Raw genomic sequence first — 17,684 nt, forward strand, 5'->3', positions numbered from 1 at the left:
TTAAACCACCTACCATTGCTGTACATTGTTAGTAGGCATCAGGGACAGGCTGAAGCAGTCCTGGTTTTGTGCCCATGGCATGCACTGGCCCAGCTAATCCCTGATCTCTGCTAACCCTTCCATTAGAAAGCTTGCATTTTGAGTCCTTATTGTGTTTATAGACCAAGCAGTTCAGGAAGTATCATCTCTTCCATAAATGCGCTGGGATTTTGAGAAAGAAAGATTGCTACAGGGAGACCTGTGTGGTTGCCCTCTGTAGCTTGCAGGACTGGCTTTTGGGGAACGCTGAATGATGTCACTGACTGAGGCCACTCTGTAGTTTCTGATCTGGCCCTGGTAATTCAAACCCACATTCTTGCAGTTTCCCTGGAAATAACTTTCATTCTGCAGTAACATGGGAGGCAGGAGGCTGAGCTGATGTCATCAGAAAGCGACGACCTGACCATGTGATCATGCCATCTCTTCTGCTCTGTACCCCCTCTTTGCTATAACTTTCACCCACCCATAAGATCTCATAATGGAAAAAAAAGCATTTATATTTTCTTGCACTTCACCAAGCATTTCAGTTTTTTTTCTTCTGAAATCCTAATTGAATACTGTCAACCCAAAATAACATGCGTACATTTAAAAGCAGGACCTTCAAAGCTCTCTTGCAGTCTTTCAGTGTTTACAAAAACATCGTATGAAAACAACACAGCCCTACTAGAACGAGAAGTCACCATTTTTATTGAATCCAAAATTGTTAGCATTAAATGAGAGGTGAACACCACAAAAAATACGGTGGACTGATGCGCAGGAAACACACCAGAAGGGAAACCAACAAAGAAGTTGTGTGCCGCGATAACTCTTATGGAGGCTAGTTAGTGAAGGTAGTAAGTAAAACACGTTTTTTAACAGGGTGAGTATCACTCAACGTACAACATCAACATCTGAAATGGATTTAATTGAGAATAACTTTTTACAGTTCTAGAGGTGTATAAAACAGTCGCCTAGGTAGAAGTTGACGGACAGAACTGTAAAAAAATTATTCTCAATTACATCCATTTCAAATGTAGATGTTGTATGTTGAATGTTGTATGTTTCTCCTTGTTAAAAATATTATTTTACTTACTATCGTCACTAACTACTAGCCTCCATAAGAGTTATCGCGGCACACACTGTTTTTTGTTGATTAAATGAGAGGTGACCTGATTTCTTAATTTCGCCACGCACTCGACGCCTTTCCTAGGAACACCTCAATGCTGCTTTCTTCTGCCTTGATGATTCTGTGATGGCTCCTTATGCCTTATCTTTGACACTGTTGGCTCCCCTGCCACCCAGTGCCACTTCTATAATGACACTGGGTGTCAATAGAGGGCAGAGAGGGGGCAGAAACATTCATGCCATGCTGTGGGGAGGGACAAGGAAGGTCTGCACCTGCCCACTTCAGAAGAGGGCATTGCACCCCAGAGCTGGGGAAAAGTAGGCTCTGGTCACTCTGGGCAGGAGTCACGGTGTTTCCAAGTCTTGATGTCACCAAATAGCAGAAGGAGCAGTGGCAAGTGGGCTGCAATTACAGAAGGTATCTTAGGCCTTGCAAAGCCCGAAGGAGGAGTGCCCAGTTCTGAAGGTGTCCCACCTTTAAATCCTGCCATTTCTATTAGTGGAGAGAATCTCCTGACACTTAATAATGTGCACGTCTAGATCCTGACCCTTCTCCACTCACACTGCACAGATTTGCAAAACTGCCTCCTATCATCTTTGTAACACCGCCCATGTCTTCAGCTGAGATCCCCACCTCTTTGACTACTGCAACCCTTTATGGTCCCCTCCAGTCCCAATATTCTAGAGTTCAGTATAGCCGCCCATCTTCTTCCTCACGCTAAACAGTAGAATCAGTTTCTCCTTCTTCTAGAAAATGCCAGTGGCTTCCCATCTCTTTTAGGGTTCAGAAAAGTGCTGTCTTGGGTCTTCAGAATCCTGCCAAGTGACTTCCCTGGTGCAGAACGTCCCTGACTTCATCATCAGCTTCATCTCCCCATCCCTCATGACTCCAATACCTAACCACGCCACTTTTGATGGGACAGCTTTCTTCTCCTTCTCTACCCCTAAAATCTACAACTTCCTCTCCCCCTTGCCCATGAGTAGGCACGCTCCATTTTCAAACTCCAATTGCTCCTTCGACTTGGATCCTTTTCCATCACTCCAATGGAAACCTCTGCACCATCCTTGCCAGCATTGTAAACACACAGCGAAACGGAAACATTTCTCAGCAACCTCTCTAAGGAACAGTAAATGCATGTCGAGCCCTCTGGAGCTGCTGTGGCCACACCAGGGTACTCACAACAGAGCAGGCTGGCAAAATGCCACACTCAGTGGATGCCTGCAGGTAAATAATTTCACTAGTTCATCCCTTGATTTCAACATCATGCTCTTTTCCTCCTTCCAATCATTTACCTTGATGTTTTGATGGTCTCTCTGCAAGATGGGAAAGGAAAGTTACTGTGCAGGAATCGCGTGCATTTGTTTTTGCGTACTAGGTGCGTTGGTGAGTTTGCTGAAACATGAAGCACCACATTGGGCGTGGACAAAGACCAGAGCATGGACAGCTTACAGCAAAGGCACTTCCAGTCCTCAAGGGTTGCAAACCGATCAGGTGTGCAGGATACCACCAATGAGATATGCATGAGAAAGATCTGCATACAGCTGAGGCAGTGTGCAAGCAAATCTATCTCCTGCATATTCATTAAGGAGATCTTGAAAACCTGACCCGTTTGCATTCTTGGAGGACTGGACGTGTCAACTCCTTAACTAAGGTCATCAAATGGCTCCATTTTTCCAAGACAGGCTGATCCAGGTCTGGTTCTGCATTCCCCCTTACTGCATGCATGGACATATATTTGATTTATATTCCACTTTTCAGGTGCTTCAAAATGGATTACATTCAGGTACTGCAGGTATATGCTTACTGCAGGGGTGGGCATTTCCGGTCCTCGAGGGCCACAAACCAGTCGGGTTTTCAGGCTATCCCTAATGAATAGGCATGAGAGAGATTTGCATGCAGTCTGCCTCAGTTCATGCCTATTCATTAGGGATAGCCTGAAAATCCGACTGGTTTGCAGCCCTGGAGGAACAGAATTGCCCTCCCCTGTACTACTGGATGCACTGGGTGAAAGCTGGACTGGACTGACTCGCCCTACAGCCAATGGGTGACCCTCGTTAAAAACAAGAGCAAGATTTGTATAGTAATTATAGATCTGTTCCGCCTTCCCCCTACACACACAAGATCTGCAAGCTTTTCGGACTATTCTGTGACTTCCCCATAGCTCTGCTCTGCTCACTTGTGAACTGTTTTTCAGGCACTGTCCTGTGCAGTGGAAACATAGTAGAGAGGAAATGCATAGCCCAGGGTGTGTTTGTTTCAGTTAATAGCATAAAAGAGACGTTCTAAACACCTGGGAAAAGTGATCGAGATCTAAGGCATTTGTCACTGAATGGAGTGCAGCCCGACGGAGCTCCTAGTCTCTGCCATCCCTAAAGAGTAGGCAGCATCCTCCATAACTCTAACATGGGTGCACAAAGACGATGTGCTGTCCCCCCAGTCAACGATCTGATCACAAGGCAGAACAGGTCCGGGACTTTCTTGGCCCACTTTCACAGTACAATAACCTGGGTCACAAGCCGGTATTTTTAAGCAGCAGACTGAGTGGAGCGGAGCTGGAAGTCACAGAAGAGCTGTGCACTTTTTCAGAAAGGGTTTCCTGTACCCTCTCTACACTGGCAGCTGGAAGGCGGCCACAAAACATAAAATGCTGCCTTCAATGGGAGACGGTGGTGGCAGAAGAAGGTCCTCTCGGCAGGAGGATACAGCAAGACGACGTTAAAAAGGAGAGGAGAGCATGGATACTTGGCTGGGATATGACAGTGTTGGCAATTTGTCAAAGGTGCGGTGAAAGCAGGCTCATCACAGACCATCCTTCTTGCGAAAGCACTCGCCAAGGTTCCTTTCAACCTTAGTCTCAAGTTCGTTTCACGTGAGAAAACAAAAATTGCAAAAACCCCCCCTCAAAACGCCCCTAAACCTCGTTAAGGATATAAATAGAATCTCAACATACAGGCGGCTTCCTTACCAGGTAAAGAAAGGGAAAAAAAAAACACAGTCAAATGTATGTACTGTCTCTTTAAAACATAGCACATGCCCCTCCCCCCAGAAAAGCCTGTCATTTGGGTGCTGGAATGTAGTGGGGTTAGGAAGCCTTGCACAGAGCTTGGTTTTTCCCTTTATTTTCTTTCCAGTATACTGAAGGGGGGGACGCCACCTCTTAGCTTCCAGACGTGAGCGAGAGAGGATGGCGGCTGGGGGCAGGGGGACAGGCCAGAACTTTTCTGTTTTCTTTTTTTTCTTTCGAACGAAGTCCTTTTTCTTTGACTGGAGCTATAACGTCACCGCGGCCCTCAGGACCTGAAGGAGGGAGGGTGCGGCTGCCAGCAGGGCCAGCAGGGTGCAGAGCGGGGACCTCAGGGGAGCCGTGGAGGAGTTGTCTGCTGAGATGTGACCCTTGGCCGACCTCCCTAGTTTGGTGTCTTTCTGCAGGAGAAGAAAAGATGGTTTATGAGTGACTCGCTCGCGGGAGTGAGGACTAAGCATTTAATAAGGGGCAGGAACAGCGATAGGGCCCGACAGGAAGTGCTTGACTTTACTGTCACTGCTATCACCACTTAACGTGCTGACAGCGCTCCTGGACGTGCCCAGCGCTGTAGAAACAACATGCAAGAGACATCCCCCTGCTCCATAGCGCTTACAGTCTAATCAAGACAAACATGCAGATCAACAGACAGCTCTTAACATCAGTTAACGAGGCTGAGGGCAAACCAACAGGCTTAAAACATATAAGCGGCCTGGAAAAGGTGGGGTTTTAAATGGACTTTAAAGAAGCTGAGAGAGGGAGCCTGATGCACCTGCTCCAAGGCCCGGCCACTCTTCCCATCAAGAAGGGTGCGGGGGTCTGGCATGAGATGAGGCTCGTAGGCTGGATGCTGTTATAGGGGTAGGGCAGCAGTAGCACATGGATGTCACCACTCACAGGACCCCCCCCACCTCCCAGAAGAAGCCAAGCACCAAGAAACAGCGAATCATCCTGGCTGGGAAAAAGAAAAGCTTAAAAAAAAACCAAAAAAGGAATCAGTGGAGGGGCCAGGAGGGAGCCAGCTGGCACTCTCTGCACCACCCTTCAGCTTAAACCTGTTTCCCAGCCTCCCCATCAAGGATCCTCTGGGCCTGGCGCAGGCGTCGGTCAGTCCTGTTACCTGCTCCAGGCCCTTCCTGCTCCTTCTCTGGAGGAGAATTTCTTTACCGTACTGCTGAGATTATTTCATTTCAGATTCAGTGTGACCTATGGATCTGCATGTTACCACTGAAGTCTATGAATGTCTCTTGCCATCTCCCTTCTGCTTCCTCTCCAACCGCACAGACATATATAAGTCTTTAAATTATATCTCACACTACAAGTTCATCTCGTTACGCTGAGGGCCTGATGTACTAAAGGATTTATCTTCTAGGGGCTGATTTATCAAGGGCTTTTCTCAGGGATACAGAATGGGAGAAGAACCTAAGGGCCTCATTTTAAAAAGCATTTACACACGTGTAAATGCCCTTTACCCGTGTAAGTGAGCTTTTGAAAATCGCCCATAGGATTTACCCACATAAGTGCACGTAAATAACTTTGGAAAATGTTACATTTACACGAGGGGCATGGGATAAACACTATGGATCCCTAAAGGCTAGAGGATAGGAATAAATAAAAAAGCTTAACCGGCACGGAGCGGCAGTTACTACCCTTAACAGAAACATGGGGGGTAACCTGCACGGAGCGGCAGTTACTACCCTTAACAGAAACATGGGGGGTAACCTGCACGGAGCGGCAGTTACTACCCTTAACAGAAACATGGGGTAACCTGCACGGAGCGGCAGTTACTGCCCTTAACAGAAACATGGGGGTAACCTGCACGGAGCGGCAGTTACTACCCTTAACAGAAACATGGGGGTAACCTGCATAGAGAGGCAGTTTCTACCCTTAACAGAAACATGAAGGTAACCTGCACAGAGCAGCAGTTACTACCCTTAACAGAAACATGGGGGTAACCTGCACAGAGAGGCAGTTACTGCCCTTAACAGAAACATGGGGGTAACCTGCACAGAGAGGCAGTTTCTACCCTTAACAGAAACATGAAGGTAACCTGCACGGAGCGGCAGTTACTACCCTTAACAGAAACATGGGGGTAACCTGCACAGAGAGGCAGTTTCTACCCTTAACAGAAACATGAAGGTAACCTGCACGGAGCAGCAGTTACTAGGGATGTGAATCGTGTCCTCGATCGTCTTAACGATCGATTTCGGCTGGGAGGGGGAGGGAATCGTATTGTTGCCGTTTGGGGGGGTAAAATATCGTGAAAAAATCGTGAAAAATCGTTAAAAAATCGAAAAATCGAAAAATCGAAAAAACCGGCACATTAAAACCCCCTAAAACCCACCCCCGACCCTTTAAATTAAATCCCCCACCCAAATAACTTAAATAACCTGCGGGTCCAGCGGCGGTCCGGAACGGCAGCGGTCCGGAACGGGCTCCTGCTCCTGCATCTTGTCGTCTTCGGCCGGCGCCATTTTCCAAAATGGCGCCGAAAAATGGCGGCGGCCATAGACGAAAAATATTGGACGGCAGGAGGTCCTTCCGGACCCCCGCTGGACTTTTGGCAAGTCTCGTGGGGGTCAGGAGGCCCCCCACAAGCTGGCCAAACGTTCCTGGAGGTCCAGCGGGGGTCAGGGAGCGATTTCCCGCCGCGAATCGTTTTCGTACGGAAAATGGCGCCGGCCATACGCGTATGGCCGGCGCCATTTTCCGTACGGAAAATGGCGCCGGCAGGAGATCGACTGCAGGAGGTCGTTCAGCGAGGCGCCGGAACCCTCGCTGAACGACCTCCTGCAGTCGATCTCCTGCCGGCGCCATTTTCCGTACGAAAACGATTCGCGGCGGGAAATCGCTCCCTGACCCCCGCTGGACCTCCAGGAACTTTTGGCCAGCTTGTGGGGGGCCTCCTGACCCCCACGAGACTTGCCAAAAGTCCAGCGGGGGTCCGGAAGGACCTCCTGCCGTCCAATCTTTTTCGTCTATGGCCGCCGCCATTTTTCGGCGCCATTTTGGAAAATGGCGCCGGCCGAAGACGACAAGATGCAGGAGCAGGAGCCCGTTCCGGACCGCTGCCGTTCCGGACCGCCGCTGGACCCGCAGGTTATTTAAGTTATTTGGGGGGGGTTCGGGAGGGTGGGGGATTTAATTTAAAGGGTCGGGGGTGGGTTTTAGGGGGTTTTAGTGTGCCGGCTCACGATTCTAACGATTTATAACGATAAATCGTTAGAATCTGTATTGTATTGTGTTCCATAACGGTTTAAGACGATATTAAAATTATCGGACGATAATTTTAATCGTCCTAAAACGATTCACATCCCTAGCAGTTACTACCCTTAACAGAAACATGGGGGTAACCTGCACAGAGCGGCAGTTACTACCCTTAACAGAAACATGGGGGTAACCTGCACAGAGCAGCAGTTACTACCCTTAACAGACACATGGGGGTAACCTGCACAGAGAGGCAGTTACTGCCCTTAACAGAAACATGGGGGTAACCTGCACAGAGAGGCAGTTTCTACCCTTAACAGAAACATGAAGGTAACCTGCACGGAGCGGCAGTTACTACCCTTAACAGAAACATGGGGGTAACATGCACGGAGCAGCAGTTACTAACCTTAACAGAAACATGGGGATAACCTGCACGGAGCGGCAGTTAGTACCCTTAATAGAAACATGGGGGTAACCTGCGCGGAGCGGCAGTTACTACCCTTAACAGAAACATGGGGGTAACCTGCGCGGAGCAGCAGTTACTACTTTAACAGTAACATGGGGGTAACCTGCATGGATCGGCAGTTACTACCCTTAACAGTAACATGGGGGTAACCTGGACGGAGCGGTAGTTACTATCCTTAAGAGAAACATCGGGGTAACCTGCACAGAGTGGTAGTTACTACCCTTAACAGAAACATGGGGGTAACCTGCACAGAGCGGCAGTTACTATGCTTAACAGTAACATGGGGGTAACCTGCACAGAGCGGTAGTTACTGCCCTTAACAGAAATGTGGAGGTAATCTGCATGGAGCGGCAGTTACTACCCTTAACAGAAACCTGGGGGTAACCTGCACAGAGCGGCAGTTACTACTTTGGGAAGCTTGCTGGGCAGACTAGAAGGACCATTTTGGTCTTTTTCTGCTGTCATTACTATGTTACTATCTTACTTGGAAAATTCACCTGTTAGTGAGTCAGGTCTTTAGTATCGATGGCCCTGTGTGACTTTAGCACCATAACCCTATTATCTTTTTTTTGCAAGATCTGGAACATCCTTCCCAGTAAGGGCCAGGGTTTTTATTTTTTTTTTTCAGTCTCCCAATTTAAAAACTGTGAGTCCCACAGTGCTCCTGCCCAGCCACTGGGCAGCCTCTTCGGCCAAGGCCATGACATAACACACCACAGGCGCCTTGCATTCTGCTCTCAGGATAGCAGGCCAGTCCTTACCTCGGGAAGACAGAGCTCTGTGTCCACTGAGTTATTTGACTTCAGCTTCTGTTGCTGTGGAGAGTTAAGGAAAACAAAAGCTGGTCAGTCCGTGTGCCCGGCGTGAGTTGGTTCTATCACTTTCCTAACATTGGTTGTTGCCAGTTTTGCTTGATCCAGGTAACTCTGGTTGGACTTACGTAAATGCATACCTAAACTGTATGAGGAAACCTTTGCAGTCCCTAAAGCTCTCTTTAAGCATAAAAGGTATCTTCCCAGCTCAAATGGCTTTCTTTTTAATTAGATTTATCTTGACTGCATTTAATGTTAAGTACGTCTGCTTTCCTCGCTCCCAGCACCAGATGTGAGCCCTCCGACATCCATGGATGTCACCTATGCTTTAGATCTTTGTAGTGTACAGAGAGAGAGAGAGAGATGGGTTGATGTGTTTCCTGTCTTGAGTTTTTCTTTTGTTGCTTTGATCGTTGGTGCTAACTTGGAGCTTGCTTATCAATCAGGGGATCAGACAGCTCATCAATGCAATCTGGAGACAGATGAAACATTCTTCACATTTTTTTTTTTTTATACTTCTTTTATCATCAGGAATTGTTTCCAGACATTGAAAAGTTGCTAAAATCAAATTGGTTCCATTCTCTTTACAGCAACAGGCAAAAATACTTTAGAATGTATAAGAGGAAGAAAATGGATTTAAAAATCAGATCCCAAAAAGAAGATGTGGAATTGTCTGCCACCCCCCAAACGTAAAATGGAGCTAACCCCCCAGCACCTCTCGTGAAGTAACAGAAGCTCCTCAGAAGGCCTCAGCCTCCATTCTACTAATGTGTAGATTATTTTTGCCTATTTTCCAAAAGGAAAAGAAGGCTTGTGAGATCACGAGTGTGTGCGTGCACATGCACGTGTGTAAGCGTGTCCGAGCGAGTGTCTCCCCTAATTATTTTGTTTGGTGTCCCATCCATTCCAAAATTTTCAGGACATGTCAGGTGGGACATGAGGATCGACGGGACAATTTTTTCAGAACCTCGCATGTGCGTAGACGTGGAAGCATGCACTACCCGCAGAGAAAGCTCTTTGGTTCTGGATGCAACCCCTGGATCGGCCAGAGAGATTGATCCAGCAAACTGTGTTAGTTTCCCTGATAATTTCATCCAGCATCTTTGGGTTTCTAGCTCACTTGGAATAGGGGATGGGATGCCATCAGCTTTCATTCACAATGAGCCAGGGACATTTGCCGTATTTTGCACCTCCTCCCTGTCATCGCAGTGACAGTGGTGGAGTGGGGGCCATGCACCAGGGCTCCTTCTGGAAACCTGCAATCACAGACCCTAAATGCAGCCACTAGGTGTCAGTATTGTGCAATGGCCATGACTCCCTCCTCTGCAGCTATCCCAGCCCCAACTGAACTGGGGAGCAGGAGACCCACTACCATTTATCATTTCTAAAGTGCTACGCGATGTCCGCAGCACCAGAATCGAACCCCCAGTTTCCCCGCACAGCAGTGCAGGCACTTTTAAAAGTCAAACCTAGGTGTTTTTCTCTCCTGATCTCCACATGGCCTTTTACCTGGGTAGAGGGGAAATTTTCAAACAGGCCAATTTGCCTGAGTAAACTGCTATACGTCCAGGGAAACGGCTTTGAAAACTGCCCCCGGAAGCTGCATTATGAGCCACTGTGCGCCAGAACTCTACCTGTACTGTATCAAGGGCTACAGCATCAGAAATTGTCCAACCACAGCACATCCAAGCTGTTCCATGGTGCACTTATAGATGTCGTCTCTGACATGTTTCATGAAATGGCATGAAGCCTTTGCTATTGGTCAGAGGTGTGTGAGGCAATAAATACTGTACTGAGACAAAGCCAAACTAGACCCCGAGACAGAGTGGGTGCCAAGGAAACCATTCTGGGGCAGTAAGGCATGGGTGATGAGTCTAAACTGTGGTTCAATGGAGTTGGAGAGAGACATGCAATCAGTTTAATATTCACTACCATTAGCCGAAATGTCCCTTGGGCAGCCCTGTCAGTTCCACACACATGATGAGGATGACTGCAATGCACGGGCCTCCTAATGTGAAACGAATGGCAGACAGAAATGAACGTGCCAGCCTGACTTCCTCTGCTCCTCCCAAGAGGCCCCCTTATTCATTCTCCACTGTTCTGACTAATGTATGTCCTAAATGTATGCTTACTTATCCTGAGCTATGGCTTGAAGAAGGAAGGCACAGAACTTATTCATCCATGACTACCCCATACACAGAGTTAAAAAGACAACAGAAAGCAATTTAGGACAAAATATAGTTTTTAATAGCGTCTGTCTGTCTGTGTGTCCATGGTGGGCTGATCGGTCACTTGTGAGCATTCTTCCTTCAAGTCAATGAATCTGTTCAAGACATAAAAATAAGCCCACCTAGGAAGGACACTCAGCACGTCCATCACAGGATATTGTGATTGCTGGGATATCGGTGCTAACGGAGGTTCTCCTTTTCTGCTACTTTCAAAGCTGGTTGTCCCTTGTGGGGAGAGATTGCCTGCATGTCCTGGTACACGCACTGCCCTGTGCTTCACCATGCATCTTAGATGCTTTGCATTACACAATATGCTGCACTTTTATCTAGATAAAGTGGTCAGGAAACATTTTAATTGGCAAAACAGTTTTGAATGATAAGGGTTTCATGCTTGATTAATTTGTTTTCTAATTGGTGAAATGTATTTCCTTCTTTCCCCACTGTGAGAGGATGGAGTTATAAGTGGGATAGATATGAGCAGTTTGTCTAGGAGTGGCTTACTGGAATGGAGGCTACTACCTGGTGATTACTACCCTTACTCAATAAGCCTTCGCACGGTTAATGCAACTCCAACATTGCTCTCTGCTTCAACGGCAAGGGGAAATGTGGAAAAGAGGATTTGCATTCAGATAACAACCAATAAGGACGGAACTTCACAATCTGGGTAAACAAATAAGGGTGGGGGTAGGTTGCTTATATTGTGGCCGTTACTACCCTAAACCAATTAAGTCTGATACATCACTTTGAATGCATATACAGCGTTGCTCCTTCTTCAACGGCAGGGAGAAATATGGAAAAAAGGATTTGCATTCAGACAACAACCAACAAGGATTGAACTTCACAATCTGGGTAAACAAATAAGCATGGGGGTAGTTTGCTTTTTACGGTGGTTACTACCCTAAATCAATTAAGTCTGATACATCACTTTGAATGTATATACAGCATTGCTCTCTGCTTAAACGGCAGGGAGAAATGTGGAAAAGAGGATTTGCATTCAGATAACAACCAATAAGGACGGAACTTCACAATCTGGGTAAACAAATAAGGGTGGGGGTAGGTTGCTTTTTACGGTGGTTACTACCCTAAACCAATTAAGTCTGATACATCACTTTGAATGTATATACAGCATTGCTCTCTGCTTAAACGGCAGGGATAAATGTGGAAAAAAAGGATTTGCATTCAGACAACATCCAACAATCTGGGTAAACAAACATCGGGGTAACTTGCTTGATGCAGCGGTTACTACCCTTAACCATTAAGCCTTATGCTCACCTTTGATGCAACTCCAACATTACTCTCTGCATCAATGACAGGGGGTGGCAGGAAATTTGAATCAAACAGTTACCAACAAGGGCCCTGAACTTGGTGGTTGGTGAAACAGATAAGTATAGGAAAATAAATGTGGGAGCTTGCAGGGCAGACTGGATGGGCCGACTGGTCTTTTTCTGCCGTCATTTATGTGTTTCTATGTTTCTATGGTAATGAGGGTTCGGCTATTGGTAGTATCACTATGGCAGCTGCTCCTTTAACTCAGCAAGAGTCCCTGGTTTAGATCCAGAAGTGTGTAGCCTCAAATCCTGGGATTCTCAGTTAGATAAACAGGCTGGAGCACAGCAAATGTCACACATTTGCATATGGTGGCAGTGATGGGATCTGGAGCCCAATCAGGGTTGGATGAGGGTACTTAGGAAAAAGCTGTTTCTTTTTTGCCCTAGAGGGAAGTAATAAGGGATGGATATGAGTAACTTGGCTAAAGTAGATAAGATTCTCCTCTTAGCTCACAGAACTGTTCCATTAACTTGACAGTAGAAGCCCTGGTTGGGAGCCCAAAGGTTATAGGTTCAAATCCTAAAATCTCCAGTTAGAAAAATAGGATGCAGAAGCATGAAATGCATAGCAAATATCCAACCTTAACACCTATTTTTAAAGTATATTATATACCACAGGTCCCTTCTTCAGATGTAACTGCAGGACTGAAGAAAGGCCACTCCAGTGGGAAACTGCTGAAATGGAACTTAACAAAACACTTAACAGCATCATCCTAGGTCAGAAGCAAGACAATGGCTTCGATTCTCAGACCATCTTGTCTTTTCTCTCTATCATCCTTTCCACACCCTGCCCTGCCTTATTCAGTCCCTTCTGTTTTTCCTCCTGTATTCTCCTCCTGCCCACCCATCTTCATCTCTATTTACTAACCTTTCTACTACACTTCAAGCATCTGACAAAGTGGACTCTTGTCTTCTCCTTGAAAGCTCATGCTTCAATACATTGTTAAGTCTAGAAGATGCCACCCACCTCTGTCATTTTAAATACCTCCAAGGTATGCATGCACAGCAAGTGGGCTTCTTTCAGCAAGAGCAAGCTCTGGAAGAAGGGGTTGCAGGATGAAGGGTAATCTAAGGAAATATTTCTTTACGGAAAGAATGGTGGATTCATGGAATAACCTCCCAGTGGAGGTGGTGGAGACAAGGACAGTATCTGAATTACAGGGGATCTCTGAAAGAGGGGTATGGATTACGGAGCTCGGCGGCTGGTATGGCTGAGTAGATTCTATGGGATCTGCAGTCTTTTTATGACATCATCTTTCTTTCACCTCCTACCGCCTGGTTGAAGTTATAGAAGTTGAGTAAATTTAGACTGTCCTCCAAAAAGGCTGAAGTTGAAATGTGAGCTGGAGTAAAGATCAGTAATATTCAGTGTGCCTCATTCAGACAGCCATCTTCCTCAACTAGATTGGGAAATAACTCAGGGGAGTCAGTGACATCCAAAACTGCCAGCAAGGGAGTCCTCTGCATGAACATAAGGGGCTCTGCACCGATGACTTGATGGGTGAGTGCCCTCAACTCAGGCAGCAGAAAACAGCACTCTGCTTTCTGCTCCAGCAACTTCCTCTCCCATTGAGCCTCATGGGACAGGAAGAGAGGGCGTGAACCTGGAGCAGACAGAGCACAGAGAAAAGCCGCAAAGACCCAATCTGCTCCCTTATCAAGTTATTCCCTTCCTGTCACTCAGGGGCAGGAGAGGATGGGGTGAGACTGGAGGAGACACTGAAGAGCAAAGAATAGACTCTCTGCTCCCTAATCCAGGCCTTTCCCTTCCCTTATTCCCCTTCCACTTGGGGTGGTTTTTTTTTTTTTGGGGGGGGGGGGTGTTGTTATATTGGTCTGACTAGGGCACAAGGGTCTGTAGACCCTTGCAACACCGCCCCTCACCCTGAGTTGAAAGTGTCCCTCTTACAGTGGGAGAAAAATAGAGTGTCAGATTGTCTCTCTCTCTCTCCCCCTCCCGGTCACACGTGAGTACACACATATGTGCAGTAGGGCTGTTGCACAGATGATATAAATTTGAGCTTATTTTTGCTGGCATGCTCAATATATGCATTTATGGGTGCATGCACGCTCCTTTTAAAATTGACCTGTAAGGATCTGTTCCTATGAGCGCTTTGCTCCAATACCAGGAAAACCGGAAGTTGAGGAAGAGATTCTCTTTAGAGTGAGTGAGGAAGAAGGAAAGAGGAAGTAATTGTTGACAGACACTTTTTCCAAGGAATGAAGGAAAGACTTCTTAACCTTGCTAAGACTTGAGAAGGCACAGTACTGCTTGCCCATTGGCAAATCAATAATTAAGTCTGAAGCTGGACTCATAACAGCGCAGCACTAACAGTGGAGTGCGAGTTTTCACACCAAAACCAAAAATTGTGAAAAACAGATCTGTTCACCCTTTACAAATTATTCAACAAAAAGCCTCTCTTCTTTCTGCTCAAAATTTGCCCACAAACATAAAGAAGCATGGCCGGCGCCATTTTCCGTACGGAAAAACGATTTGCGTGCAGGAAGTCGTTCCCGGACCCCCGCTGGACTTTTGGCAAGTCTTGTGGGGGTCAGGAGGCCCCCACAAGCTGGCCAAAAGTCCCTGGGGGTCCAGCGGGGGTCCAGGAGCAATCTCCTACGCTCCTGCCGCGAATCGTTTTTCCGTATGGAAAAACGATTCGCATGCAGGAAGTCATTCCCGGACCCCCGCTGGACTTTTGGCAAGTCTTGTGGGGGTCAGGAGGCCCCCCCAAGCTGGCCAAAAGTCCCTGGGGGTCCAGCGGGGGTCCGGGAGCGATCTCCTACGCTCCTGACGTCGGGGGACAAAAAACAAAATGGCGCCGGCGCTACCTTTGCCCTGTCATATGACAGGGCAAAGGTAGCGCCGGTGCCATTTCTACAATGCACTGGAGGCCCGAGAGTAAAAGATCACACCGGGACCCTCCCTCTGGACCCCAGGTAATTTAAGGCATTTTGGGGGGGTTCGTGAGGGTGGGGGATTTATTTTAAAGGGTCGAGGTGGGTTTTAGGGTTGTTTTAGTGTGCCGGTTTTCCCGCCCTCCCCCTTCCCCCGATTTACGATTTTTTGACGATAAATCGGGGGAATTGTTATTGTATCGCAGCTCTAACGATTTTTGACGATTTAAAATATATCGGACGATATTTTAAATCGTCAAAAAACGATTCACATCCCTAGTGACCGGTAGCACTCACCCTAGGATGCCGACGGCCTCCAAAGAGGCAGAAACACCACGATGACACCGGCTGCAACACCGCTCCCTGGGCTCTCCTAGACATGTGCACAGCATGGCGCCTTATGAAACCCGGCTGCCAGCGTTCAGTAATAATGTCACACGGCTGAGTATAAAAGGCCCAGCCACACTCAGGGGATTGCCTCAACAACAGGTTTCTCTGCTTGGATGCAGTGAGTGTTGCTCCTGTTTTGATTCCTGACCGTCTTGTCCAGCCTGCCTTGCACAGTCTGTCCTATTTGCTCAGCCTTGCCTGCTCAGTGTATTCGGTACTGACTTCTGCTTTGGACCTGGATCTCTCTCTCGCCTGGGATCCAGATCGCCCTCCTGCCTGCTGTTTGCCTCTGACCTCAGCTACAAACTCTGTCTACGTCCCATTTGCTGCCTGCTAGTTCCCTAGTAATTGTCTCACTGCAGCCTGTGCAGACCATTAGCATTACCCCGAATCTCTCTCTCAGCTCTGTGGGACCCTCGCCTAAGTCCTGCTGGCTCCTGGAACCCAAAGGTTTAACCCATGGGGAACGGAGCTGTTACAGGTGAAGCTCCAGTCTTGTTCCTGTTCAGGGTGCATTCGCCAGCTGCCGGCATGGGCCTAGTAGGTTCGCCTACGAGGCTGCGTCAACCACGCTGCAGCACAAGAGTCCACTATCCTTACAAAGCATTCAGTGAGGAAACGTTATTAGTGTATATATCCTTAGGACATGTCGGCTTTTATAAGCGCAAGTGAGAACATTTTAAAGCATGCAAGTGTGAAGGAAATTACAGTTTTTGACCAAGTAGTCCACCAGTTTGTCCAGTCTATCTCTCGGTCTTCAAGAGCTTTTCAGCCTTCCCTCCACCCAGTTTCCCAGACCCCTCACCCAGTCAGTTTTTGGCTATAACAAGTTTAAGTCTGATTTACATTGATAAAGAGCAGAAGTAAATATGCCCAGGTAAGAGCCCGACGTGCGCTACGTTCGCTGGTTTTGAAATTGGGATTTACGCCTGAAAATATTTGTCCCGCCCCAAATCCGCTCCCCTTTTTCTCACATGTTTTGTTGTGAGCGCGCATGAACGTATTTTTACGGCTTTAAAATAAGTGCTGCTCACACTTGCGTATATGGGCCTATTAATATGAGCAACTCCCTTAAAATCACCCCCCACAGAATACAGGAGGCCTCCTCCTTGGTAAAAAGAAGAGCTAAGGAATACCCCTGGAAGAGGAAAGGTTTTAAAAGCACAGCTGCCAATAGATCCCATGTAAATCACTCAGGCCATGGCCTAGCTGACCTCCTACTGTCAGCTGATGCCGGAAGGACAGGAGCTAAATCTTCTAGCACAAAACACGCAATCAATATTTACAGTGTTCCTTTGTCTATAATTTATTCTCTCAGTATTAAATGGCCTCCTGTTAATCGGCTACAGCTTATTATTTATGGTACAGTGTCAGAAAGAGAAGAAGAAAGACTATCAGAAGTGTTGATCTGTTCACATATATATATATATCTCTGTGGAAACCCCCCAGCACCAGGAACGGAAGCACTGAAAGCAGGATCTCAGCAGGAACCGTGCACGCTAAGCAGAACGACTCTGGAGTAGCTGCTACCTGGGGTGCCATGGGCCTAAGCCTTTCTGCTCAAACATTCCCTGGACTTTCCAATTCTCGACAGCGGCCATGTTGACTCTAGAGTGCTGGGCTACAGTTGGGCAATTTTTCCATTCATGGGTGCATTAAGTGAAAACTGAAAGAGAAGGTAGGTCCTTTGGGTAAACAGAATTATAGTCTACAGAGCAGTTAAGAGATGTGACCATTTCTCCACAAAGGATACAATGATGCTTAGAAAGGAGTTTTTCTCGGAGGCAGCAGAATATAAAAATGTTTAACTAAAATAAATAAAAAGGTAATACGTAAGGTTCAAGATGCCTATCTCAAATTATGTATACCTGTCCATGGGCGTGGCGTCCATAGTGCACAGTGCTACACAGGCACCACAGACTTTGAGATGAGGTGTGCCGTGAACCACCAACTGCATGCACATCTAGGAGAGCGGCAGCCACGAAGAGGAATGGGAGGCTGCTGGCATACCCCATCTCACCGACAGCCAAGAAGAGGAAGAGGCCCGGGAGGCCATTGGTGGACCCCATTTCACAGGCGGCTAAAGAAATAAGAGGTCTGGGAGGCAGCCAGTGTCTGAGAAGAGTAGCAGGTTCGAGAGGCCGGCAGTGGCTGAGAAGAGGAAGAAGCCCGTTCGCCTACTTCTCTGT

General features: G+C 47.3%; 1 protein-coding gene across 1 annotated transcript in view; it reads right to left on the reverse strand.

Annotated features, from left to right (window-relative positions):
• Positions 1 to 703: 703 nt before the first annotated feature.
• GFRA1 (GDNF family receptor alpha 1) overlaps positions 704 to 17,684 on the reverse strand; it is a 349,872-nt gene continuing 332,891 nt past the window's right edge. The window contains exons 8-9 of the mRNA XM_029610475.1: positions 8,601 to 8,654; positions 704 to 4,567 (exon numbers count right to left, since the gene is read on the reverse strand). Coding sequence (XP_029466335.1) covers positions 4,415 to 4,567; positions 8,601 to 8,654 — 207 coding nt within the window. The 3' untranslated portion in view covers positions 704 to 4,414. The remainder of the gene's footprint in view (positions 4,568 to 8,600; positions 8,655 to 17,684) is intronic.

Source organism: Rhinatrema bivittatum, chromosome 7 (assembly GCF_901001135.1).
Source record: "Rhinatrema bivittatum chromosome 7, aRhiBiv1.1, whole genome shotgun sequence".
Taxonomy (NCBI): Eukaryota; Metazoa; Chordata; class Amphibia; order Gymnophiona; family Rhinatrematidae; genus Rhinatrema; species Rhinatrema bivittatum.